Genomic DNA, 27,973 nt, shown 5'->3' with positions numbered 1-27,973 from the left:
GCAATCCAGCTGTCGCCGCCCCAAGAGCCCCCTGCCCCCGGAGGACGCACATTTCCGGGCCGCCCACCACCCAGATCGCACCGCCTGCCCACATCTGCTCCGGCCTGTTTGGTCCCCGTCGGGCCCCAGTCGTCCCCCCGAAATGCCGGTCGACTTTACCGGGTACTGGAAGATGCTGGCCAACGAGAATTTCGAGGAGTACCTGCGTGCGCTGGGTAAGCGCTGCCCGCCGCGCTCTGCCCGGGCGCCCCGCCGGACCTCTGAGGGTGGGATCCCCGCGCCCTTCCGATCCGGCCGCCCATCAGCCTGCCTCGGTCAGGCCTTATCGCCGCCCAGAGCACCCGGGCCGCGGACGGGGCGTCTCCAGGAGCCAGAGACCTGCGAATTGCTGAACCCGGGTTGTTAGGGTTCATGGTGGTCAGTGTCTGATAGTTGGCTCTCGACGTAGAGGATTTCATTAGAAGAGCTGGGCTTGGTTGGCTAGTTTTTGTTTTCAAAGGTTTAGCATAGGGCAGAAAACTTTGTTGTGGAAAAAAAGGAAAGAAAGAAAAGGACAGGCCAGCTGCACGCAGAGGCCGTGTTAATCGAGCAAGGAACTCCAGTGGTTTTCTTGGGGTGGGGGGAGCAGGCTCGTAGGGCCCCCCTACCTTGGCAGCAGTTCTCCAAATGTTTTCAGCCAACTCTCTACCCTGGCACTCCCTGCAGATGTCAATGTGGCCTTGCGCAAAATCGCCAACTTGCTGAAGCCAGACAAAGAGATCGTGCAGGAAGGCGACCACATGATCATCCGCACGCTGAGCACTTTTAGAAACTACATCATGGACTTCCAGGTTGGGAAGGAGTTTGAGGAGGATCTAACGGGCATAGACGACCGCAAGTGCATGGTGAGGCTTTGCGTTTGCCTGCGCATCTCCTTCCCAGGGTTCCTGACAAAGATGGGGCTGGGTGATCCCAGAGTGGAGCAAGGGCCCTTGTGTTCTGAGGGGCAGGAGATGTTCCCACTCCCAGCCCCCAAGGTAGGCAGCACCTGACTCATCAAATTCCCCTTACCTCCTAACCAGACAGTAACAGGAAAGCTGTGGCTTGTTGACTCTCTACTATGTCCTGGCTTTGAGCCCATGCTTTCTTTATATGCTTGACTTCATCCAATCATCATAACCCCTGAGGGAGGTCTGAGGACGCCCATTTTACAGATGAGGAAACAGTCTCAAAGAGATGTGCCTGGAGTAGCGCGGCTAGGGCAGGGCTGGGCAGGAATTCCAGGCAAATCTGTTGACTCTATCTGTACCATAGGGTTGGGGAGGAAGGAGAGAAGGGAGGAAAGCAAGACCAAACATAGGCAGCCTTTTTCAAGTGTAAACTTTCTACATGGCAGAGCAGGAAGTCACTCTAGGGAGCAGGGACACTGTGATCTATGCCTTCTGACCTGCCCCTCCTCATCCCCAAACTGGGGTTTGGCTCCCGGCCAGTGCCTTCCTTATCTTCCACTGCTTCCAGGCAGCTGGCTGCCTTTGAACCCCGAAGCCAGCACCTACTCAGTGGGTCAATGCCCCTGCAGCCCAGGCCGGAAGGAGCAGCAGTGGAGGAGGGAAGTAAGCCACCCGTAAACAAGGATGGGAAGTTGGTGACCTGGAGACCCCAATTAGTGCCACCACGCTGCCTCCGGAAGGTCAGCCTTGGGCCTCCATCAACATTCTGGGGGTCGCTGGGAGGTCAGGGTGCCGTCTGCCTCGCTCTCACAGTCGTGGGTCCAGACCTAGGGGCCTGCCTTGCTTCCTGATGAGATTCTCCTCATTCTTCTTCCCCGTCCCCTCCCACCCTTCACTGAGGGGCTACTCCATGCCCTGCACTGTGCCAGCTGTTTTACTCCACAGTGAAGGAGGGATTACTAACCCCATATTTCTCAATAACTGAGGCTCCTGGGCGAAGAGATTGAAGAGGTGGGACTTTGAGGCCGAGACTCCTGCTCTGGGCTAAGCTCCTCTGTAGATAGCCTTTGCGGAACCCTGTGCCTGGGCTTTGGTTGACTGTGGTTGAAGGAGTGCCAGTGTCTGGGGATAAAAAGCCCCAGGCCAGGATGACTCACCCTTCCTGACTTGTTGATTCATCCGAAGGGGATCAGGAGTCAGTGATTATACTCGGAATAGTGGCGGAAGAGGGGGTGGCTGGCAAGGCGGATCCTCGGAGAGGCCACTGGTGGGAGAAAACACTGTGGTTGTAGTGAGATGTCAGGTCACGCTTCTAAACGCCCAAGGCCACTTAATCCTCAGAGAGGCTCACAGTGGGAAAGGAGACTTTCAGTCAGAGTCCGCCTTGATAAAGTGGGGGCCCTGCCTGTCGGACCACTGCCCAAGGTCTGGTCCCTGGCTCATTGCCTGGAACCGAATGTGAGAACAGTCCTTGTCCCCAGCCTACTCTTGAGGTACTTACAAGGCACAGCAAGCATCTCTGTTTATCTTGGGTCACTGCCACTTCTGGAATGTGCTGGCTTATACTTGCTTGGCTAATTATCTTTGCTCTTTCATTCCCACTCTCATCCATTAATGCATGAAGCATTTATTGATCACCTGGTAATACTAGTTAATACAAGCAGACCTCAGAGAGATTGCAGGTCCAGCCCCAGATCTCCACAATAAAACGAACATCGAAATAAAGCGAGTTCATACAGAGTTTTCCTTTTCCCAGTGCATATAAAACTTTTGGCTATACTAGACTGTGGTTTATTAAATGTGCAATTATATTACGTGTAAACAACAGTGTATACACCTTAACTGAAATGCTCACCATCATCTGAGCCTTGGGCAAGTTGTAATCTTTTTGCAATATAGTACTGTCGAAGATTACTGATCACAGATCACTATAACAAATAGTGAAAAAGTGTGAAATACTGGGAGAATTACCAAAGTGTGACACAGAGACCAACTGTGAGCAAATGCTGTTGGAAAAATGGCATCAATAGACTTGTCTGATGCAAATTTGCCACACACCTTCAATCTAAAAAGCGCAATATCACCAGGGACTCCCCACGTGGTCCACTGGTTAAGACCCTGCACTTCCAATGCAGGTTCAATCCTTTGTTGGGGAACTAAGATCCCATATGCCCAGCAGCATGGTGAAAAAAAAAACCCACAGTATTTTCGAAGTGCAATAAAACAAGGCATGCCTGTACTCGAGTGCTAAAGTAGTGTTCCTGTTTTATTTTAACTCACTGAATTTTCACAACACTGATTTTAACCCCATTTTACAGTGAGAAAACCAAGGCGAGATTTCTTGTTGTGTGACCTTGGTGGATTAAGTAAGTGGCAGAGGGAGGGTTTGCATGTGGTCTGACCCAGTGGAACATGTCACAATCTCTGATGTCCAGGAACTCACAGTCTTTGTGGTGGAGACAGATGCACACAGGGTCAGAACACAGTGTGATCAGTGGTGACAAAGGGAAGCACCAGAGGAGGGGATCCCAGAAGGAGTTCCGGAGGTGGTGACGTCACAACCTACTGTAACAGAAAATGGGAAGGTGGGTGGGTGGGTAGGAGGGAGGGGTTTGGCCACCCTCTTTTCTTAGCCATTAGTTCTGGGGTAGGTGAACAGATCAGGGAGCCCAGCAGCTGGGCAAACTCAGTGACATTGGGTGAGGACTCACAGTCACATCTGCTGTCTCGGGATTCAGGGAGGCCCCCTCCCGAGTAGACAGCAGGCACTCACCTTGCTGTTGCAAATGGAGAAGATGGACTGCCCTCTGCTCCGGCCTTCCTTTGGCCCCTGACTGCAGAAAAGTCCTTCTTCCCAGCTGTCCAGTCGGATTGGGTAGCCACAGGGAGAACATGGCTAGGGGAGGCTGCAGGATAATACAATGATAGCAGCTATCTAGCCTGGTGCTTGTGAATGGATGGGAGCTGCCTGCAAGAGGCCACATGGCCCAGGCCAGGGCCCCCAGGGGGTCCTGAGCAAGGTGGTTGCCAAAGATAATGTACCTTCTGCTTCCTGTGCTCTGCACCCAGCAGGAGGAACTGTGGCTGGAGGAAGCCAGTTCTCAGCATCAGCTGGCCTCATTCTAACACGTTCTTCCCAGCACATTACAAGTAGCTCATTTCTCACCTGTTATGTTCATTCCTCTCTTGGTCCTATAAGCATTTCGTTGGTGTTTATCTTTGCAGCCCTCGTGTTACTGACATGAATCACATGGGAGTCCTGCCCTCCTGGAGCTCAGTGTAATGGAGGCAACAGACCAAAGCAGCCGAGCATACTGAGATGGTGTGCTGACGGGGAGGGACAGGCAGAGAAGGACCCCCAGGTCTGAGAGGTCACAAGCTGTTCCCGCAGAAAGTAGAGTCTCAGCAGTGGCTTGAAGGGTAGGCAGGAAGTGGGCAGACAACAGAAAGGGGGTGAAAACAAAGCCAAGGCCAAGAGAATAGCTCTTGTTGTTATCGTTGTTCGCTTGGTTGTGTCTGACTCTGCGACCCCATGGACTGCAGCCCACCAGGCTTCCCTGTCCTTCACCTTCTCCTAGAGCTTGCTCAAACTCATATTCATTGAGTCAGTGATGCCATCCAACCATCTCATCCTCTGTCGTCCCCTTCTCCTCCTGCTTTCAATCTTTCCCAGCATCAGGGTCTTTTCCAATGAGTCAGTTCTTCCCATCAGGTGGCCAAAGTATTGGAGATTCAGCTTCAGCATCAGTCCTTCCAATGAATATTCAGGGTTGATTTCTTTTAGGGTCAATCCTAAAAGATTTAGTTTGATCTCCTTGCAGTCCAAGGGAGTCTCAAGTGTCTTCTCCAACAGCACTTGGTACTTGCTATTTCAAACCTGTCCCACACCAGCCTTGGGCTCAGCCTGGGGGCACAAAGGCAGCCAGGCCAGTGGAGGAGCCAGACACATCCTCAGGCCTTCACCACCCGGTGCAGTGGTGGAAGCACAGTGGGCTGGGAACACAGGGCTGGTAGGGCAGGAGCAGGCAGTGGTCAAGGAGGGTTCCCTGGAGCTGTGGGGAGCCTTGAAGGACATGTAAGAATTAGGGTGGATGTGAAAAGCATTTCAGGCAAAGGGAACCACATGCACAGAGGCCCAGAGGTCAGAGATGGCCTGGCTGGGAGGGGTTTTATCAGGGAAAGAGGTGCCGTCTGCAAAGACTTCATGTGGCCAAAGTGTAGGGTGTGGCTGGAGAAGAGGTTAGTGCTGGGGCGCCAGTAGGGGGCCTGGAGGTGACCAGATGGGCGCCAGAGAGCCTGGGAGAGGCGTGGTCAGGCTGCCATCCTCCCCAAAGAGCCCACAGAGCTCTGCTCCTGCCTCTTTCCCTGGGAACCTTATCTGTCTTCTAGAACAGAGGATGAAATCCGGCCTGCAGATGTGTTTTGTTTGGCTTGCACCATGTTTGACAAATTTCAAAGCCAATTGCCAGTGATTGCCAAAGATTGTTATGTCATAGAAAAATCCATATTCCTGGCTGTTCATACCCCAGCAGAGTCAAGACTGCTAAAAAGGCTGGGTGCCCTTTTAGTTCTGTGCCATGTGGATCCCCGGGACATGGCCACAGTTGCTCCCATTTGATGGGACCTTTTCCACTTTACCCCAGCCCTCGCCCACCCCGTTACCTGAAGTCCAGGATCAAACAGCCATATATCACTGTTTGCCTTGTGCATTCCTTAGAGCAGTGGTTCCCAGAGCTGAGAGCGGCAGCAGCAGCAGTGTGTGAGGACTTGTTAGAAAAACGTGTTCCAGCCAGACCCCTGGCCTCCCAGATCAGGGACTTTGGGGGTGAGGCCTACAATCTGGGTTTCAATAAGCCACCGGGTGGTTCTGGTGTAACTAAACCTTGAGAACCACCACTTTGGAGAAAAGAAACCTCTCTGTAACTGCGTCTCTAGAAAAAGTGGAAAACACTCAGTGATATTTTTTAGGCCCGGTGTAGAGGGCCACATGCCACCGGATGGCTTAGCCCATTCCTGGACCCCTCTGGACATGGCAGCCATGTCCAGCACCACCTGAAATGGCTCTGCGGTCTCTCCCCAGGCTGACGGGTGGAGAAGAGGATCTCAGATCTATGGAGCCCAGGATCACTCAGCTCACATTTCCAGCCGGTTCTATTCAGATCTTTACATGACTGCAAGCAGTCAGGGCTGTCATCTTGGTGGAAATGTGTCAAGCCTGGGTCCAGCTTTTCTCCACCACCTCCTGCATGCCTTTATCCATTAAAATGAAATTGCAGGCCTAGTTTGAAACCAATATTATTTATTGAATCTGGCAGATGGAGGCCTTGGCAGAGTAGGGGACCTGCCAAAAGAGAGGTGCTCCCTCACTTCAAATACTGTTCCCCACACCCAGGCCAAGGAGCCCCTCAGTGCAAAGAATGATCCGACTCCTGATTTCAGCTCCCCTGGCATGAGCTGCTTTTATGGGAAAAGACGAGCCTCAGCCAGGGTCTCAGCCAGGAGCCTGGCTCTGTGTGCTGGTGACAGAAGGGCCATTTGTCATCCCACTGTGGACCCCTGGGAAACTGCAGCTTTGTTCACTCAGGAGCGGGCTCCTCCTCCCAGGCTCCTCCTCCCAGGCAGAGGCCTCGCCTCCAGCTCCAGCCTTGAACTCAGGATGACCCCTTCCACAGAACCTGCCTTCTGCTTCCAGCCTTCTGTTGCTGCTGTCTGTTTTTAGGTAAAAGGAAAAAAAGAATTCAAGCAGCACAGGAGAAAGTGGACTGAAAAGGAAAGGCCCCTTCCTTACTCAGCTTCGTTTCCACTCCCCAGAGGTAATCACTGGTACTGTTTCTGGCTAGTCTGTCCCCAAATCTTCCTCAAATATAGAAGCCAGCAGCTCTGTATCTATTGAGTAGGTAATTGGTCAAATGTTGTTAGTGAACTAAGTTGTGACTCTTGCGACCCCATGGACTATAGTCTGCCAGGCTCCTCTGTCCATGGGATTTTCCAAGCAAGAATACTAGAATGGGTTTTCATTTCCTTCTCCAGGGGATCTTTCCGATCCAAGGATCAAACCCACATCTCCTGCATTAGCAGGCAGATTCTTTACCACTGAGCCACCCGGGAAGCCCCCCAGAATTGGTCAATATTTCTACCAAAAGCCGGAAAAGACAGAAAGAAAAACAGAGAGAGAGAGAGAGGAGGGAGGTAGGGAAAGAAGGAAGGAGAAAAAGAAAGGAGAGAAGAAAGAAAGGATCTACTTCTTTGCACATTGTTTCTCAATATTTCTTCAGCATCTTTCTATATCAGCACTTAAACATGTTTCATTTCCTTCCCTCCTTGACTTACTTTCATCCATCCATTCATGCATCTAAGTATCTACCAAACCTCTGTTAACAGTTTGGTTTAAACTTTTTTGCCAGCTTTCTGATCCTATTCTTGATTCATTAAAGAGATTTCTTTGATTCTTATTTTAAAAAAACAAAAACACGATGTCAATGGCAGAATTCACTCCCTGGGCCGCAGAGCTGAGAATGCCACTGGGTTTGAGAGCTTTCTGAGAGCCGCCCCTGCCCAGATCAGGGCCCCAGTATTTGGCTGGGTCCTTTCCAGGAAGGAAACACGGAGTGTCTTTCATGTCTTAGCTAAAGTTCTTCGACCTTTGAAATGAGTGTCAGCAGCATGCTTTTGAGGATTACAAAAAGGAGAATTAAAGCAACCCAAATAAAATTCACAAAGTAGCTTTCAAGAATCACACTTGTTTGTTAGGTTTGGGGTTTTGTTAGGAACAAAGGGAAATAACATGTGCTAAATCCTTACCAAGCGCCAGGCCTGACCCTGATGATTTTCGCACTTTTTCTCTTTTGATCCCCACAACAAATGCTGTTCGGTAAGTATCGTTATGCCCACTTTACAGATGGAGATCTGAGGCTCCTGGGTGAGGAATCTTTTTTAGCCCAAAGTCACTCAGTCAGCTGGTGGCAGAGGAAGGATTCCAACTTGTCTGTTTATAACACTCTACATTACAGAGCTCCATGAAAGCAGAGCTTCATGGAGTTCTGCTAAGGACCAGCACCTCAATTCTGTATTGTGACCCTCATCACAACCTGGATGAGAGTGGTGAGAAGGCTTGGAGGTATGGAGAAAGGAGTGCTGATATTAGTCAGACATCTGGTTTTGAATCCTCCCCTCTTAGTTAACAAAGTGACCTTAAATGACTGAACACACTGCCTCTGTTTTCACATCTGCTGAATGGACATTGTGATTGCCGCTCCACCTGGCTCACAGCTCATTCTGAGGACTAGGGCAATAGCACAGGAAATAGGGCCTTGTGAAGCCACTATACTATGTCCAACAAGCAGGGGGAAATCCCTCCGAGACCCTGGCCTACAGGCAGTGTTCTTGTGATGGCCACATGTTTACTGGAGAATTACAACTGTTTGTTTTTCTGATCGACATTGCTCTGCTACCCACCCAGAGAAGCACCTTCTTTGGGGTGGGAAGGACCCCTACTTACCTGTGGGTTCTGGTGAAGCTGCACATCCCACTACGTCATCTCTCCGGGGTCGAGCACCTTAAACCAGGACTGTGACAGTGTCCTGCGGCCTGACCCGTGATTGTGTGTGTGACTGGGCCGGTCGTATGTTTTCTGCCACCTTCCATGGCTGCAGGAGAAATCGAACAGAAGGAAAAAATAAAATGAGGCCAGTAGATAAGCAGAAATAATCGAGAAAGAGAGAGGGAGAGAGAAACCACAACACTGGAGGGCTGCTGGAACTCCTGATACAACACCATTCCGAGACTTTTCACGTCCTTGAACCAGCTAGTATGTTCCCTTTGTTTTTCCCCTGAAGTGTTTTGCAGTTTTCCTGCTGCTGCTGCTACTGCTAAGTCGCTTCAGTCGTGTCCGACTCTGTGCGACCCCATAGACAGCAGCCCACTAGGCTCCTCTGTCCCTGGGATTCTCCAGGCAAAAACACTGGAGTGGGTTGCCATTTCCTTCTCCAATGCATGAAAGTGAAAAGTGAAAGTGAAGTCGCTCAGTCATGCCCGACTATTAGCGACCCCATGGACTGGAGCCTACCAGGCTCCTCCGTCCATGGGATTTTCCAGGCAAGAGTACTGGAGTGGGGTGCCATTGCCTTCTCCATTGCTTGCATCTAAAAACATCTTGTGACATAGAGTCCTACAGATCATAGGTTAAGAACCACGTAGGAGTTAGAGCAGTAGTTCTCAAACTTAAACTTGCCCCACATCCCGATTTTCTGATTCAGAATGTCTCGAGTAGGAACCAAGAGCTTTTCTAACAAGTTCCTGACTGATGCTGATGCTGTGGGTTCAAAGACCATGCTTATAATAACTACTAAGAAAGAGAAATGAGAAAGTGGGCTGGCCCGTGCCCAGGTTCTGATGATGTTCTTTTCATGGTTCAGTGTGCTGGAGTTAAGGGTGCCCATTTATGGGGATTTAATGAAAGAGGACAGATGCACTCCAGTCCATGTGGATGCCTGGAGACACCAAACTTGCAGCAGCCCACAATGGTTTGTGACTCAGGGTCCAAGAAAGTGATACCAACAGTGTGTGCAGCTGGACAAGTGCAGAGTACAGCAGAGCAACTGGGAGGCTTGGCTTTGAGATGGACCTGGATTTGAATCCTGGGTCCACCCTCCAGCTGTGTTTCCTTTGGGAACATACTCTATCTCTTTGGACCTCAGTGTTCTCATTTGTAAACAGGAGCCAAAGATATGAACAGTACCACTAATAGGATTGTTGTGAAAACTATGTAGTGATGAATTATCTCAAATTTCTATTGCTGTGTAACAAACCACTCCAAAACTTAGTGCTCCAAGACTCCAAGACAGTAACAGTTCTTTATTTTTTTCATGAATCTGCAATTTGGGCAGGGCTCAAAAAGGGAGGCTCATCCCTGCTGTGTGCCACATTTGTGAGGCATTGGAGGGCCCACTTTCCAGATGGCTCACTCATACTCTCTACTGGCTGCTTGAGCTTCCTCACAACATGACAACCGGGTTCCAAGAAAAAGGGGGCCAAGAGAATAAAGGAGAAGTATATGACATTCTTATAATCTACTTAGCTTCTGAAGTCATATAGAAAGAATGTTGCCATATTCTGTTGGTTCAGGCAGTCCCAAAGGCCCACCCATCTTCCCAAGGAAGGGAACATGGACTCCACATCTCAGTGCAGATGTGGCAAGGTTCTAAAAGAGCACGTCAAGTGGAAGATACTTTACAAAATTCAATGTGCTATATGCAAGCTAAGCGGTTACCACAGTGTTGGTGTATGGTGAGTACACAGTGGGAGTTGGAATATTCTCTGACTAAAGCTTGGAGGTCTGCCAGGGCTGGGCTCTTGTTTCTGACTAATCTCAAGCAGTAGCTGAGCCGACAAGGACTCTGAGGGGTGTGGGAGAGGGTGTGTGGTACCTGGAGATGGGTCTCTGCAGGCCGAGTGGGAGCTCCACCTCCCTGGGCCGCCCACCCAAGGCAGGCCCCGCATGAGAGGCTGGAGTGTGGGTTGACGAGGAAAGGGACAGCCTCAGGGTGTTGGGAGTGATCCAGGGCTTCACCTTCAGCCCTATTGTACCCACCTCCAAAAGTCCCGGATAGACAGGTCTAAACACTGTGTCTAAACACAGCTGAAACTGCTTGTGCATGTGCGCTCAGCGTGGGAGCCTCCTTTGTGCTGGTTTACCACCCTAGTTACTCAGGATTTCTAGGCCCTCACAGGTGAACCCAGACCCCTATCTGCACAGAATCTGGAACTGGGAAACCCCCTCCAGGCGCCCAGAGGCTGTAAACATGATTCCCCTTTCTCCACGGAAGTCTGCCTGGAAATCAGCATTGGCAGACATCTCACCTGGGCTTGGGGATTTATTCCTGTATGACTTCAAGTTGACTGGAAGCTCCTCTGACAGCAGAGACTGTGCCTGATTCACAAAAGCTTCCTCCCTGGGAAGCATTTTTGTAGCTGTCTGTGTTGTATAAATGGAGTTGTGCTAGAGCGTCACACACACACATTCACACACACCACCCCTTGTCCTCAAAAGAGGAACCCCAGGTCACCTCATGCCACCTGAATTTCTACCATGAGAGCACATTTATTTTGGTTAAATACCTAAAGACTCTACTTGTTTCCTATAGTATGCAAATAGCTTAGGTTCCTTCTTCCCTCTCTCCTTTCTTTCTTGACCTGAGGGTCCAAGGACAACATAGGAATAGTCTGGGGGAAACTGTATAAAACAAGACTCGTGTGAAGAACATGAAGTCAGGACTGGGGGAGAACCCCGCCTGCAAACTCGGTCTTTGCCAACCTTACAGTAAAACTGGCTCTGCACTCAGAAAATGAGCAGGGGGTCGGGGGTTGGGGTGTGTAGGAATCCTATCTGATAATGTGCAATGAGTCAGAAAAATCATCTTATTCTTTGACTCAGAGATCCCACTTATGGAATTACATTCCAGGAAAATTCAGAAGATAGGCTGTATCTATTAATATTTGTACAAAGGAATCTGTAGAAGCTGGTCAGTAATAATCCTCAACAGCCCATAGAATCAGAGCCACCCTCTGAGGGCTATATACGGCAGGCTCCGCCCTAGTGCCTGATGTATAATGTATTATATATTCAGTCCTCCAACAATCCTAGAGCCGAGAAGTACTCTTCTTTTTAACAGACAGGGACCCATGGTCCTGCCAGGGTCACACTCCTGGTTAACCATAGTCCAGGATTCAACTTCAGACCTCTGACTCCCAACTTTGTGTGGTTTACACAACAGGCCACCTCCTGCAATTGTCCCTAAACGCCTGGGACCGCAGGTGTTTAGAGTGACTGTGGGCTTTTAATTCCATAGACCACTGTGTAGCCATGAAGGTGATTGCTGTGAAGATAAATGGAAAGTGTTTATGGACAACTCATCCACAAGTTCCATAGATCTGCTTCTTAATCTCTCTCTCCCCTTTCCCCATCATCTGAGTATCTCTTGCCCGTAATAATAATAACAGTTAACATCTCTTACACTTAGTATGTGCCAGGCTCAGCACTTTCCATGGAGGATTTCATTTAATTACTCCAGTATCTTCACACCGATCTCCCTTCTACCATCCTTCACATTCTGGAAAGGGAAACGGGGATTTCCCTGGCAGTCCAGTGATTAAGACGCCGCACTTCCAATGCAGGGTGAAAGGGTTCAATCCCTGGTCAGGAAACTAAGATCTCACATGCTGTGTGGAATGGGCAAAAATTTAAAAAAAATAAAAAGAGAAATGGATCACGCTTCTACTCCCCAGCTCAAAAATCCGAAGAGTCTCCCCAGGGCTGATGGGCAAAATCCAGACAGCCTTCAGGACCTCAGAACATGGCAGCGCTTGCCTATCCAGCCCCACTCCCGCCTCACACCTTTCACTTAGCCCCATCCCACCATTCACACATACCATCCTCTTTTGCACCTCTTTGCGCTCTTCCCTGGGATAAGTCCCCTGCTTCCTCTCCCTGGGAGGATACTTACTCATGGTCAGGACCAGCCCAGGTTTAACTGCTCCACAGACCTCATTCTGACGCCCCATCCACCTTCATCCTCCCCTCTGCCTCCTTGTCCCTCTCCGCAGGTGCTGCCCCAGGGCGCCTGAGATGCTCAGTGCATTTGAGATGCTGAGCAGTGGGGCCCACACCTTTGTATCTCCAGTGCCTGACACAACTAGCTCCAGTGTGTTTATGAAATGAGTATAAAAATAGTGGAACCTCAAACAGTATAGGTGTCGTCTTTCACCATATCTACGAGATCTACTTGCCATTAAAAACTAGCTAATGTGTGTTGGTATTAAGGATTCTAAACACTTTCTATGCACTAATTCTTTGAATCCTCACAATTCTATGATAAAGATGCCAAAATTCTTCCTAGATTGAGGGAAATATTAATAAGAAATGAATAGATATCATTTGTCTGAGATCAGGGAGCTAGCTGGTGGAGCCAGGATTTAGATCCAGGCTGTCTAACTTCAGGTTGTTACCAGAAAAAATGGAAGCACTGTTATGTTAAGGGGTCAGGGCTCTGAGTTAATTTCTCTGTGAGACTTTTGCAGTCTCAAATGCTGTGTCCCCCAGGGAAGCTGTGATGTCCTGGGATGGGATTGGCAGGGGAGGTGAGAGGTTTGGCTTCCATCTCATTCTCCCTGGTAGTGGAGGCTGCCCTGCTGGCCAAGATCTGCAGCTTCCAGGCTGAGGGTAGCTGTTCTTGGCCCTCCTCTAAACTCTTGCTTGTCCACAGTCCATTTCCCTTCAAGGCAGGGCCTGGCAGTCCGACTACATCATAATCAGTTCAGTTCATCTTTGGAGTCCCATCTCTGCCGCTTAACAAATTGGGTGTCATTTAGCAAGTTACTTCACCTTCCTTTGCCTTCACGTGTCTGTGAAATGGGAATAATTATCAAGTAAGGGATATCTGCTTCACAGTGAGGATTAGATGCAGGAAAGCCTGCAGTCAACTGCTCCATCAGTAGGAGCTGTTATCAGTAGCTCTCTCACTTTATAAACTGTGTCCTCCAGGAGACAAATTCTGCAGGTGGTATTGTGTGAAGAGACACCTGGCCACTTAGAGAAGAGCTAGCAGGTTACACGTGCAGAGGCTGGGCTGCAGGGGCACCTGCCTGTTTACACCCGCTGAGAACAGGGGCATGGAGGGCAAGACCGAGAGCTAAGAAGAGTCCAGCTCTAAGACAGGTCCTTCCAAACCCTTCCAAACCCTTGTTTCATTTCCTCCTGATGGCTCTGTTCTGTGGCAGGACTCATTAGCCCCATTTTGCTGATGAAGAGTTCAAAAGGTAAATAGCTGGTGTCACCCAGCTAGAAAGAGGTGGAGATGGATTGGAGTCCAGACCAGCCTCTGTCCAAGGCTGTCATTGGGTCCCTTGCCAGTGCCCAGCTAGGTCAGACAAGTTGTTGTCTGATGGCCAGACCAGCCTCACACACAGTCTGCCGGGTTCAATGGGAATGGCATCCATGGGAGCAAGATGTTCCTGTGGAGAAATGGGCAGGCTGTGGGTTCAGAGTCAGGGAGACGTGGATGGAAACCATGACTCCTGCTCATTCTGGCTGTGTAGCGCCGGGCATGGCCCTAAGCACTCCAGGCTTCAGAAACTCAGAGCCCATGTCGTTCCAATGGCTAACCTGTTTCTATGAGGCTAATCTATGAAAGAACAAACAGCCACATTGCCTAGGATGAAAAAGTGAAAGTGTTAGTGACTCAATCGTGTCTGACTTATTGTGACCCCATGAACTATAGCCTGCCAGGCTCCTCTGTCCATGGAATTCTCCAGGCAAGAGTACTGGAGTGAGTAGACATTCCCTTCTCTAGGAGATCTTCCTGACTCAGGGATTGAACCTGGGTCTTCCGCATTGCAGGCAGATTCTTTACCATCTGAGCCACGAGGGAAGCCCCTTGCCTAGGACAGCTTGTCTGTAAAAGAAGAAAGGGGGATGTTCATTGCCTGAAAATTTATGAGTACCCCTAGAATGTTTTCTGCCATTTTATTTATTCTGTTGAGTCAACAAACAATACTGTGTGTTTCCTCTGCTCTAGATGCTAAGATGGGGGCTGGTATCCTGCAGTGGATAAAAGTATAGACTCAAAGGAGTTCTTCGTCAAGACATCCTGACCTGCTTGACCTTCCCTGGTTACTGAGCTGCCATCTCTTATCTTCCGGGAATTGTTTATTTCTGTTTGCTTTGAAAGATAAACAGAAAAATAGAGGCCAGAAGTCCCCATGGAAGAGATGAGGCCTCCCCCGAGTAGGCTCTGCTCTTCTGGGCCTCTCTGAGCACCTTCTAGCAGGACAGCCCCTCCTTTATTCCACCCCCACTGCAGGTGGACTTGGGAATAGACCAATTCCTTGTACCTGCCCAAGTAGTAGAGCCAACTCTGCCTGCCAGATAGGCAAATATTTAGATTTTCTATTGTACCAGGTTTGGCGGGTTGGAGCCACAAAGTTGTGAAGTGAGAAAAAAGAGATGCTGGTACATTCTGGGGTTGGAGGTGCAGAGTTAGTCTCCCTGAGGGGTATCGTTCCAGAAGGGTCCAGCCAGGCAAAGCCCATTTGGAAGCCTCACTCATGCAACCCCCTGAGCTCCCTGCATCTGTACAAGCTATTCTCTTAGCCTGAAATTCCTTCATTCCTCTTTTCCAATTTCTGTTTCTTAACCTAACTCTTGCTGTTTTTTGGTGTCGATTCCAGCATCACCTCCTCCAGGAAGCCTTCCCTGATGGACCTCTGTCTCCACTTCAGAGTCTGATGAGGTGCCCTCCCACTTCCACAGTCACCATCACCTGCCTCTACCAGCACTTGCCGTTCTACAGGAATTCTCTGTTTGTCTTCAATAGTCTGTGAGCTCTTTAGAGCAGAATCTTCACCTTCCCTGCCTTCTGTTTCTAGCATGTGAGGCTGGTGTGCAACCTATCTCTGCTGAATGTTGTTCTCTTACCCAGAAAAATGACAGTTGTTAGTCACTCAGTTGTGTCCAAGTCTGCAACCCCATAGACTGTAACCCACCAGGCTCCTCAGTCCATGGGATTCTCCAGGCAAGAACACTGGAGTGGATAGCCATTCTCTTCTCCAGGGGATCTTCCCAACCCAGGAATTGAACCCCGGTCTCTCTCATTGCCAGCAGATTCTTTATTGTCGGAGCCACCAGGGAAGCCCTTGATTACACAGAGCTGGGTTGCAAAACCTTAGTGTTCATTCAAGAGTCAGCTTATACTAGGGAAACGCAGAGCCCAGTAGCCAAGAGCATATGCTCTGAAGTTAAACCTCATCTCCCCACTTCATGACTGGGGGACCTTTTTTTAAAAGTTATCTATTATTTTTGGCTTCGTTAGCCCCTCTAGTTGTAGGGCTCTTTAGTTGTAGTGCACTGACTTAGTTGCTCCAGGGCATGTGGGATCTTAGTTCCCTGACCAGAGATCAAACCCATGTCCCCTGTATTGGAGGTGGACTCTTAACCACCAGACCACCAGGGAAGTCCCAATGGCTGAGTGACCGTAAAGCCTCAGTCTCTATATATGTAAATTGGGGAGAAGCATCACTGCCCCAGAGGCTTAGGGAATCAAATATGTTAATCAAATCAAACAAATCAGATATGTTGTCGCCAAGTCATGCCTGACTCTTCACAATCCCATGGACTGCAGCACACTGGGCTTCTCTATCTCTCACCATCTCCCAAAGTTTGCCCAAGGTCATGTCCATTGAGTCAGTGATGCCATCCAACCATCTCATCCTCTGTCGCCTTCTTCCCCTTCTGTCCTCAATCTTTCTCAGCATCAGGTCTTTTCCAGTGAGTCAGTTGTTCACATGATGTGGCCAAAGTGTTGATATGACCCACACTTTAATACCCTGCCCAGCATGCAGTGAGTATTCAGTTCCTGATTTGGGGGGGGGGGTGATGATGATGGCAGTAATGACAGGATGCTGTTACTTCCATAAGGAGGTACCCAGCAAACAGGACACAGGTGGCACTGGTGCTAGTTGGCATGTCTGCCTTCCCTCCAGGCTGAGCTGCTTCATGGCAGAGCTTGGGTCCAGTCCAGACTTCGGGCCATCCTCAGTACTGAGCCCCTGGAATGACTGAGCCCAGTTCCATGGGAACCCCATGACTTTCTCCAGCCTCACTCCCTCTTCCCCAGAACGGTGGCCTCACGGGACCTTGAGCTCTCTGATGGGTTGTTGTTTTAAAATTAATCCTGGGTACTTTCTGGAATTTTTAAGGACTTTTTTAAATGACTTGTCAAGATTTAACATTTTATTGTTTTGTTTGTCCTAAGATTCACGGTATCATTTGCTCTTGGCTTCTTCATGGTATTGGAATCACATTTGTTCATGCCCACGAAGGCCTACTGTGGCTTTATGGGTCTGTAGCTGTTGCTTCCGATGGCTTTTATGTACCTAATTACTTGTTCGTGTTTTAAGGTCTTATTAATCTAGTTTTAACCTGCTTTTAGAATGAATCGGCTTTTCCCCTGAATGTGCTAATTTTAAGTCATTGCCAGCCCCCTTGTAATGGATCAGAAGATCACCCAGCCTGGCCTCCTGGGCAGGGGAGCTCGTGGAGTCAGCCAGAAAGAAATGGGTTCAAGTGATGGCTCAACCCCTAACCCTGAGATGGCTTGGGCGGGTTACTTAACAAGCCTAATTTTGATCAGCTGTAAAGTTCCCAGTACCATACCCAGCACTTGGCAGGTTCTCATTTACTTTCCCTGTCCTTCCTACCCTCCCACTTCCACATTTAACAGTACTAGAGTCTAAAAACATCCTCCTTGTTCCAGAAGCCCTCAAAAGGTGAAGCACCAAACTCCAGGGGGAATGGCCAATTTGTATCTTTTTTTTTTTATCCTAATTTTATTTTTATTTATTTTATTTTTTACAATGGTTTTTTTTTTTAAAACTTTACAATATTGTATTAGTTTTGCCAAACATCAAAATGAATCCACCACAGGTATACCTGTGTTCCCCATCCTGAACCCTCCTCCCTCCCCCCTCCCCATACCCTCCCTCTGGGTCGTCCCAGTGCACCAGCCCCAAGCATCCAGTATCGTGCATCGAACCTGGACTGGCGACTCATTTCGCATCACGTATAGAAAGTGTCTGGTCACTGTCTGGATTTTCAATTTTCCCCTTAAATTTAAAGAGCACAGGCTTTGGAGGGCTCTGGCCTTTGCAGGCAGAACCAATCGTGGACAAGACCTCCCCTCTTAGGACTTGGCTGTGGAACCACAGAAGCAATCAGGTCCAGCCCGAGGCCTCCAAGCAGAGGCCCCCCAGAGCTGGGAGGGCGAGTGCAGAAGGACCACTGAGCCATCGTCCCCGTGATTGTGGGAGTGGATGTTTGGGGCTCTAAGGATCGTTATAAATCCTTGGCAGCTAAGTTCACTGTCTGTGGTTTATGCCAGGTCACTGGGTCCATTTAGTGGGAATGGTCTGTCACTCACCGTACAGGTCACTCAGACGGAGTGAGAGGCCTCAAGGCATTCTTGGAACCAGCTTCCTCAGGCTGCTGGTGGGACCTGGGTTTTCTATGTCACCTCCACACCAGCTCGGGTTTCTAAGTGGTCAGGGGAGCTGGATAATGACTTTTGAAGTGGCAGTCCCCCATCAGAGGACTGACTGTCCTCACTCATCTTTTGGTGCATGTGTTTCTGGGAAACACTGCTGGGAAAGCTGCTGACAAGGACAAAGTGTTGGGGATTATTAGTTTTTAATAGAAAAGTTGGACCGGCTTTGCTTTATAACCAGCCGCCTTGAGCTGCAGCTCGTTTGCAGACTTCAGATGGTCTGTGAGGATTACTGTTAGGAGGGGAGCTGAAGGTGGCCATACGTTCCCCTTGTCCTTGACTTGTCTGGGCTTCAGTTCCAAGGTGGGGCCCCAGAGCCCATGGTGCAGGGGTTGGGGGGGACAGCACACTGTCTCTGTGAGCACCTGCCTTCCTGTGCCTCTTAAAAAGCACCAGGAACATCCTCTTGCCTAAAAGTGCCCCCACTAGACCCTGATTACAGAATTAAGCCATGATGAGTGTCCAAGCTAGGAAATCGAATTGAATGACCTCTTAAAGACCCTTTCAGATCTGCATTCACAGTGCAAGCTGAGCCTCATTCCAGACTTGGCCTGATGTGCCAAAGGTGGCTGCTCACCGCAGAGGGAGGTCACAGAAGTCCTTGGGTTCCGGGAAAGGTTGTTATCATAAGCTGTTTTGTGTCATAGAAAAACAAGCAACCATTGTTTGTTACCCACCCATTTCCCAACATTCTTTCCTTCTGTCCTCTTATGCGTTTGTAGATGATCACCCTCCTCCCTGACTCCCCACCCCTTTTCTGTTCTTAGGACAAATCTGTTCCTCTGGGAAATGGCTGGTTTATTCCTACAGGATAAAAAGCTTAAAAAAGAAAAATCCATGTCCACCAAGTATGAACAGGGAACAGCAAAGTGGGAGAACTCAATCGCATTTTCAGAGCCACTGCAGCTGTCAGTGGGGAGTCTCCAAATAGGTCTTCTACTTAAACAAAGACTAATTAAATTTTAGGGGAAGCAGACATCAGAAGGCTTCCGGGCACCCGAGTCAGCAGGCAGCCCTGCAGGGTCTCCTCTTGGATCCAAGTCTTCTGGAAGGGAAGGTGCTTCTGAAACATTTAGCCATGGTAACTAGCTTGTCCATCACTTCTCTAATCTCCAACTTTAAAAAGAAAGGCTTAAACAAAAAAAGAAACAAATGCTTTAGTTATTGTTCAACTTTGACAAGCAAATCCCACCCTTATCTAAGTTTTGGATGTCATGATCACCATTACCTAGGACCCCATACACAGGCCCTATGCATTTTATGTATATTTTCTCTCATCCTCAGCATAAACTGGTAAAGTGGGTCTTGTCGTTATCCAAAGCCACTTAACAAACCACCCCAAAATATAATACGTTAAAACAACCACCATTTACTCCCTACTCGTGGTTTTGTGGATTGATTGGGTATTCGCAGCTTCATGTGAGTGCATTTAGCTGAAGGCTTGGTTGAGGAGCCTCAGTTCTCCTACAGTGATCACTTTTTCTCATCCTCTGGAGAGAATCATGCGGTCTTCACTCCAATAGAAGAGCCTCAGTTCAGTTCAGTCTCTCAGTCGTGTCTGACTCTGTGACCCCATGGACTGCAGCATGCCAGACTTCCCTGTCCATCGCCAACTCCCAGAGTTTATTCAAACTCATGTCCATTTCAGTGATGCCATCCAACCATCTCAGCATCTGTTATCCCCTTCTCCTGCCTTCAATCTTTCCCAGCATCAGGGTCTTTTCCAGTGAGTCAGTTCTTCGCATCAGGTGGCCAAAGTATTGGAGTTTCAGCTTCAGCATCAGTCCTTCCAATGAATATTCAGGACTGATCTGCTTTAGGATGGACTGGCTGGATCTCCTTGCAGTCCAAGGGACTCTCAAGAGTCTTCTCCAACGCCACAATTCAAAAGCATCAAATCTCTGGCACTCAGCTTTCTTTACAGTCCAACTCTCACATCCATTCATGACTACTGGAAAAACCATAGCCTTGACTAGAGGTATCTTTGTTGTTGGCAAAGTGATGTCTCTGCTTTTTAATATGTCTAGGTTGGTCATAACTTTTCTTCCAAGGAGCAAGTGTCTTTTAATTTCATGGCTGCAGTCACCATCTACAGTGATTTTGGAGCACAAGAAAATAAAGTCTGTCACTGTTTCCCCATCTATTTGCCATGAAGTGATGGGACCAGATGCCGTGTAGAATAGCCTGCACTTCCTTAAAGCACAACAGCTCCATCCCAAGAGGGAGGATCCTGAGATGATGAGCCCCCAGTGAGCCCCCCGGGCTTCTGAAAGCACTGTTTGTATTGTGCTTCCTGCTGTCCCATTGGCCAAAGCAACTCACACCACCAAGGCCAGAATCAGTGTGGGAGGGGGCTTCCCAAGGGTGTGAACGTCATATGACCCACTGGGGATCCTGATGGAACAGTGCCACAGAAGGTACTGTGAATCCCTCTTTTGTAGATGAGGGCCTGAGGCTCAGAGAGGTTCCTCCTGTTGCCCAAGGTCATTCCCACAGCTCGGGACAGAGGGTCCAGGTCTGTTGACTCCAGGGAATGTGTTCTTTGCTGACAATACTGGGTCAACCTGATACAGCATGGGAGGGAGACAGATACCAAGAGCTGAGCTTCCCAGCCTCTTTAACCCAGAGGACGGCCCAGCAGGCTCCCCGGCCCCTTGGTGAGTGTTCCACCAGCAGACTAGAGCCATGGGGCTGTGTGAGGGCAAAGGCAGCGTCAGGAGGCATTGAAGACATGCACCAGGCCACAGTCCCAGTTATAGTGCAGGGTTATGACCCTGTCTACCTCCCCCTCCTTCAGCACTGACTCTGTTTGGAATGCCTTCCCACTTTAGAAAGCTAGTCATATTTCCTTGAGAATGAGGGCCCTCCTGCCTCTGTGCTTCCCCTGACGCCAGCGCCTATAACACTGAGCTATAACCACCTGGCATGTCACTGTCCCTCCTTCTCTGTGGTGGTCTCTTAGGGGCATGGGTCTTCAGGACCCAACTCTGGCTCCCAGCACCTACACCCAGCAATGGTTGGGCTGAACTGAAGAGTGTTCCTTCTGGGGCTGCTCGGAGTCTTAGCATAATGTCCATGTTTTCTCTGCAGCCCCTCAAAATTTACCAGACATCTGCTGGGCGCCCTGCATGGGCTGGGAAACGAAGGCACTACGTCATGTAAGGCCCATGTTCCAGCCCAGGTTCTTTTCCTCATTAGCTGGGTGACACTGAGAAAATCACCTAACCTCTCTGAGCTCAGCCTCTCTGTATCTTCAATATAGACGAGAACCGGTCTCTTTTCTGCCTAACTCACCCAGGGTCAAGAGTCAACAGGAATTCTAGGCTGAGAAAGTACCTCCTGTGGAAACTGACATAGCATTTGTGTGTTTGGGATCCTTCTCTTTGAGGGTCTGATTTGTAGGGCTCTAACAAAGAGTTCTCTACACTCCAAGAGCCTTCTACTCCCTGAATCCCTAGGTCTATCATGAAGCCTGAAATTGCACCATCCATCATTCTTTTGATAAGGTATTTTTATTATCTATATCCAAATGGTCCCTGTTAAAAGATGCCAAATGATCTGGAAAGGGTAACGTGTTAGCACCGGAGCAAAGCCTGCTTTACCATTAATGAACATCTCTTTCAAGCTCGTTCTCTGACATTGATGTTGGAAGGGAAGCAGGTGTGAGCCTTCTGGAGATCAAGGTGGTGATATATATCAAAAACCCTAAAAGTATGCTCACTCTTTTATGCAAGTCTTTTTGCCTCAGAATTTATTCTAACAAAACATTGTGTTCAAAACTATGTACGGAAGTCTTATTTATAGTAGCACAGAATTATAAATAACCTAAATGTCCAAGAATAGGTAACAGGTTAAATAATGGTGCATGTACAAGGAAATACTGCCAGGACTGCCTTCCATGGGCCTGCAATCAGGGGAGCTCCACAGGCTTCTGTTCCCAGAAGGGCCCCTCCCTTGGTTTAATGCTCTGCTGTCACTGTCTTAAAATTCTTGCATGCTTGCTAAGTCTCTTCAGTTGTGTCCGACTCTTTGCAACCCCAGGACTGTAGTCTGCCAGGCTCCTCTGCCCATGGGGATTCTCCAGGCAAGAATACTGGAGTGGGTTGCCATGCCTTCCTCCAGGGGATATTCCCAACCCAGGGATCTTACATCTGCATTGGCAGGCAGGTTCTTTACCATCCTTTACCATCCTTAATCATTTTTTATAAAGGAGTCTTCATTTTCATTTTTTGCTGGCTGGGCCTTACAAATTATGTGTCCATTTCCTAAATATTACATAACAATTAAAATAATGCTTATGGAGAATATTTGTCAAAGTGGAAAATTGCTTCTATTAAATGAAGAAACAGGTACGAAACCATATATGATGCAACCCTGAACCTTATGTCTCTGTATCTTATGTCTCCTGCATTGGCAGGAGGGTTCTTTACCACTTGGGAAGCCCACTGTTTTAAAAACAAAAACATTATACATAGAGATCCTGGCAGGTTACAGTCCATGGGGTTGCAAAGAGTGGAACACAACTGAGCGACTAATTCTTTCAACTTTCATACATAGAGAAAAAAGGACTGGACAGAAATGCACCAAAATGTTAGAGTAATTATCTCTGAAGAAGCAAGATTACAATATTATTTTTATTACTGTGATCTTTTTTGAGCATTTCTTGCATTTTATAGGACGGAGGGTAGGAATACGCTCCTTGGCTCGAATGTTTCCAGTAGAGACAGACGTGTATTTCTTGTAACTGAGCATCACGGTTCTTTCTTGGCCTCTGGGTGCATCTGGAGCCCTCTGTATGCATCTGTATGCAGGGGAGGCTTCTGAATAAACATGAAGAGCAGCTCAGTTGATGAGGAGGCCAAGTGTTCTTATGAGCTCCTTGAAGTTGATTTCAGTCCCCACTTCCCTTCACAGGCTGGGTGTGCACAAGGCGCTCAGCAAAGGGTCATCCTGTCTGTGGCTTGAGGTCATTGGTAGCCTTTACCCTACACCCACCTTCTCAGACGTTCACTTCATTCTGCTCTGACTTGGAGGTGGGACCTTCCCTCTGGCTTGGGGCTGGACATGTGCCCCGAGTGATTTCTGGACCAGGGAAAGAAGCCGCTCTCACCCCAAGTCCTCCCATATCCCTCCCGCTCTGGGCTCCGGGAGCAGAGGGCAGCTTGATACCTGGGCGGAGCTGGGGACACACCGGCTCCACCTGTCCCCCTTGTGCCCGCCTCTCACGGCAGGCTTCATCCCAACAGTAGGGGGCACTAGAGATCAGCAAACCCAGGCTGGAGACTGGGGGGTGGAGTAGGAAGGGGCAGGTGGTCCTCCTGTAGGGAGTGCACCCCTCACTCCACACCCACTTCCCAGATTCCTCCTGCTCTCCTAAATCCTTTTCAGGCAATTGCTAACCGTCTCAGCTGAGCAGGGCAGGAACACAAGAATCCTAGAAGCTTACCTCTGTGAAGCCAAGGCTTCTTGAGTTCATGGCCTCTGACTGCCTCATATGACAAATGAGGACACTGGGGCTCAGAGAAGTGATGGACTTGCTCAGAGCCTCACAGTGAAGGGACGCATGGGGTTCTAACCTCTCCATGGGGTAGGGCAGAGCTCAATGGACCGGAGGTGGGCAGCTGCAGATACAGGATAAGCCCACTGCACACAGGTCCCAGTCTAGCCCATGGGCTTCTGGGCTGTCTCCCGTCTAAATTCCAGCACTCCCAGCTCTGTATTTCTGGGTAGGTCCAGGTGCAGAGACTGGGCCTCCTCCTGCTGTCTGTCTGGCCATCAGCACACCCAGTACCTGTAGTGGCACACGAGGCTCAGGGAAGATGTGAGAGCTCAAAGGTGGGGCAGGGGGTAGGGGGTGGCGGCCTGACCGGAAGGGCAGACAAGTTGCTTCCTCCTCTTTCCCCACCGCGGTCCCCTGGAACCTGGAACCGGACACGGAACCGTCTTGAGGAGCTTTCTGAGCATGCTCCACATCCGTGCCCGCCCCAGCCCCATTCTCAGCCTTTGCACTGTCAGCCCCACCCCAGTGACTTTTTCTCTCCTAATTACCCATTTACATTTATGAAGGTTTTTGTAAATTTTAAAACTGATTTGCATGTGATGGGCAAAGAGCACAAGGCTGTAGATTTCTCTAATGAAACTGACTTGAGCACACCCTGGATTCTCAAGGTTGGGGCTGCCCCTACCCCAAAGCCCAGGGGCTGCTGGCTCCAGAATAACAACTGTATTTTTTGCCTCGGTAGACCACGGTGAGCTGGGATGGGGACAAGCTCGAGTGTGTACAGAAGGGCGAGAAGGAGGGACGTGGCTGGACCCAGTGGATTGAGGGTGACGAGCTGCACCTGGTAGGTTCTGGAGGTTGGGAAGGTGGGTGGGTAAGCCACGCTGGACCCCACAGGTCCTGGTCATATTGGGGCCTGGGTGGACTTTGGAAGAATGCACCATGTCTGGGCCTTGGCTTTGCTCTGACACTTCTCTTCCAAGGCCCTGGAGAAGATGCTTGAGTGATTTTAAGAACAGAGCAATGTGTTTAAGGTCTGGGCTGACCCAATTGTCCAACCAGAGGGAGGTGAGGACATGCATCTGCTAACCATCAGATGTGGACCCAAGCTCTTTAGCATTCCATATCTCTTTTCCATTGTCTCATCAACCATATGGCCAGGTACTGTTATGGTTCTTATTTTGGAGAAGACGTGGAGGCTCACATCCCAGTAACACAGCTAGAAGATGACAGAACTTACATGTGCTCCCAAATGATACCCGTTTTCACCATGCCAAATTGTGGCTAGCCAGAACCAGGGTGACTTCTCTAAGCTTCTCAAGACATGATCTTGTTACTCTAAAACTAGGTTCACCTCTTGGTGGGTGTCAAGCCCAAAGATACAACCAAGCCACAGATTGGGAGAAGGAAGCATTTATTACTTGCAGCAAGTAAGAAGAACACTGGGCATTTTTCTGAAAGCCATGTCTTTCCAAACACCAAAATTGGGGAAGTTTTAAGCCAAGGGCTCATATGTATTCATGAAGGGACTTGAGCAGAGGAGAATTCAGCATTGAGATGGGGCAAAGGTCAACAGAGTCCAAGCTTTAATTGATGGAAGTCACAAGGGTCAGAAAATGTCCATCATTCACCTCAGTGGGGGCTTTAGTTCCTTCAGAACCCAGAGATTGTCATGTGTATCCCTTGAGAAGAAACTCAGCCTCTGTTTTATCACAGTTCCTTGACTGCTTTTCCCTGATTCCTGCATTTCTTCACTTCCCTTAAGATCATTACTTACTCAGACCTGTTCGAGGGCAGGCATTAGATCACAAAGTGGCTTCAGTCAAAAATGGTTTCTTTTATGTCCAAGGACCCCCTACCCTATCTGCTCACAGTCTCAATAGTCTGGGTCAGGAGAGGAGAAGCCTTTCTTGGCTCAGGTGTGGGCCCCTCCCTCACCCTGTCCTCCAGCCTGGGACCGCTGGTTAAAGCCACGTCTATGCTATCATTATCGGGAAAAAGCACATCCATATCCAGAGTAGGTGCCTTAGCCCCTGGGAGTCTAAAATACCACCTACCCTCTGAGCAGAGACCTCGCATCACTCCTGCTCCCTTGGAACTCTGTGTTCCGAGAAAGGAGCCACGTACAGGTGACCAGGGTTCTATTCTGACTCACCAGGTACTTTTGGGAGGTGCTTTCTTTCTGTCAACCTCATCTGGAAAACACCATCCTACCACAAAGGGCTTCTGCCGAGATCAGGGTCTGTAGGAGCTTCAGGACATGTGTGCACTAAGAAGGGGCACCAGGTCATCATATTCAGAGGCAGCTTACAGCCTGGGCTGCAGTGCCTGACCTTGAACCAGTCTCCTTGAGCCTCCACTTCCCCAGCTGCAGAGCAACCAGGGTGGGTTATGTGATCTTCATTAGCCCTTTCAGCTCAAAAGTTCCATGACTTTTTGCCAGAGGTTACAAAGTAGGGACCACAGGTATCTTTTATTTGGCCATCCATGGGCCTTACACTTTTTCAGCTAACAACTTAAAAATTAGGAGATGTTACATAAATATTCAAGTTTCCAGACTCCTATCAAAAAAAAAAAAAAAAAAACAACCTTGGAAAGTGTAGAAACACTGTGCTGTCGTTCTCTCTGGCGACATTCAGCAGGGGCTGCCCTGCTGCATTTTAGTACAACCTGGGAGCTTTTAATATAGCAATTCCAGGACTCCACCCACTGAAATGCTGATATAACCAGTCTAACCTGGGACCCAGGCATTTTTCAAACTCCCCAGGTAACTCCAGTGTGCAGCTGGAGCTTGGAACCACCATGCCAGTTTGCAACCCTGGTCTCAGTGACCTGTTGAGCCCTTTAGGGGTTAAGCCTTGCTTCTGGCCCTGATTTCTTTCAAATCTGTGCACAGTCTCTGACCTGGGCTCAGACCTGGTGTTTTTAAAGCCTTTTGGCTCCTGGAGGGTAGTAGGAGGAAGGAGGCATCCGAGGGTCCTGTTGATCAGCTCTGAGCCACATCTGTCTCCAGCCAGCTCTATCTAGAGGGCATAGCCAAGACTGATGTCCCCTGACCCAGGTCATCTAACTCTTCAAGGAATTGTCTCATTCAGACCAACTCATGAGGAAAAAATAGCAGTCACAGAGTATTTTCAGAGTTCCTGCCCCTGGACATGCTGAGCCTCAAGTGTGACCTTGCTTTGGCCAATAACAAGAATCTGTTTTTGTTTCAGGAGATGAGAGTGGAGGGTGTGGTCTGCAAGCAAGTATTCAAAAAGGTGAATTGAAGCTTGAGCAGATCTTGGTCTCTAGGAATGAGTGACATGACGGGGGCACCGGGGTCCCCCCCTTTCTGCACAGCATGGGGCAGAGATGCTTGGCTACCCCCGCCTGTTAGCAGAGTCTGTCTCTTGGTATTGTCTCTTTTCCTTTTCTTCAAACGAAGCCATCCCAATAAAAGTGGTTTCTGCTTGAGATGTCTGTTTTGGGGAAGCTTCAAAACCCCACTGTGCTCACATTTTCTCTGAAGGCTTCTGAAGCTGGCTTCTCTTAATGCCAGCCCAGAGCAGAAGTGAAAAATTCAGCCACATGCCTGCAGTTTTAGTCCTGAGGTTAACCTATGTGGTCTCTCCCTGGGGCATAGGCTTGGGTTTGAGATGGGTGGCTTGACATTCAACTGTCTATGTGCCAAATACCTACCATGTCACGTGTCCAGTGTGGGCCAAGGTGTAGTGAGTGCCACGGAAGAAGGCCAGGATGCCCTTTGCCTGGGAACTTATAGCCTTGTGAATAAGAACCAGCCAACAGTGACTTCGTGACTGCACTTACAAGTGTACAGGAGACGCTCCAAAAATTATTTGTAAATGAAATGGAGCTGGATAGGATTTTCAGCTCAAAGCTAGAATGAGGTGAACATTAATGAAAGGCTGTTACCAATTGGATTTGATTCTAGAGGTGTCAGAAACACACTCCTCACCACCCCAAAACCATCCCCACCTCATCTGTGGGCTAATGCAAAGCCATCTTCTTCACTGTTAGAGATGAGGTATAACTTGCAAATCCCCCTGGAAGACAAAAAGCAGCCTCATGTTCTCACTAAAGTGTAAATGACTGTTAGCTGCACCTTTGCATTAAGAAACAGGGAAACAGTGAGGGAATGGGAGCTAAGGGATAGGAAGAACCACTGGGAAGGGAGAAACTCACTCATGACCCTCAACATCAAGCTAGCCCAGGCTGGGCCCTGCCCCTTGGGAGGAGCACTGTGTTAGGAGTCAGATGAGCTGAGTTGGAATGCCAGTACCACCACTCACAGGGCCACCATACCTCTCTGGACCTCACTTCTGTAGTCAGAAACCCACAACAATAATCTCCCTCTTCCTGCACAGGAAGGTCATGAAGCTTATCATGCATGTAAAACTTGTGGACTGCCCAGCACTAGACCAGTGGCTCTCAGACTGGGCTAAACCTTA

The 27,973-nt window shown here is 49.1% G+C and overlaps 1 protein-coding gene across 3 annotated transcripts; it reads left to right on the top strand.

Annotated features, from left to right (window-relative positions):
* RBP1 (retinol binding protein 1) lies at window positions 1-26,978 on the top strand. Of its 3 annotated transcripts, none has more exons than XM_086368856.1 (4): window positions 1-215; window positions 706-884; window positions 24,265-24,366; window positions 26,738-26,978. In XM_086368856.1, exons 1-4 carry the CDS (start codon window positions 143-145, stop codon window positions 26,789-26,791), a joined length of 408 nt encoding a protein of 135 aa, XP_086224982.1. In that variant the 5' UTR covers window positions 1-142; the 3' UTR covers window positions 26,792-26,978. The 3 variants fall into 3 exon arrangements, with proteins under 3 accessions (XP_086224982.1, XP_086224897.1, XP_086225031.1); XM_086368771.1 differs by lacking the exons at window positions 24,265-24,366; window positions 26,738-26,978 and adding exons at window positions 15,153-15,214; window positions 18,989-20,161; XM_086368905.1 differs by lacking the exons at window positions 24,265-24,366; window positions 26,738-26,978 and adding an exon at window positions 15,153-16,935.
* Window positions 26,979-27,973: the final 995 nt, after the last annotated feature.

The sequence above is a fragment of the Bos grunniens genome, chromosome 1, assembly GCF_055505025.1.
Source record: "Bos grunniens cultivar Pamir isolate PY7600 chromosome 1, Bosgru_T2T1.0, whole genome shotgun sequence".
NCBI classification, from domain to species: domain Eukaryota; kingdom Metazoa; phylum Chordata; class Mammalia; order Artiodactyla; family Bovidae; genus Bos; species Bos grunniens.
The sequence above is the reverse complement of the archived record's forward strand: the minus strand, read 5'-3'. Positions and strand labels throughout refer to the sequence as shown.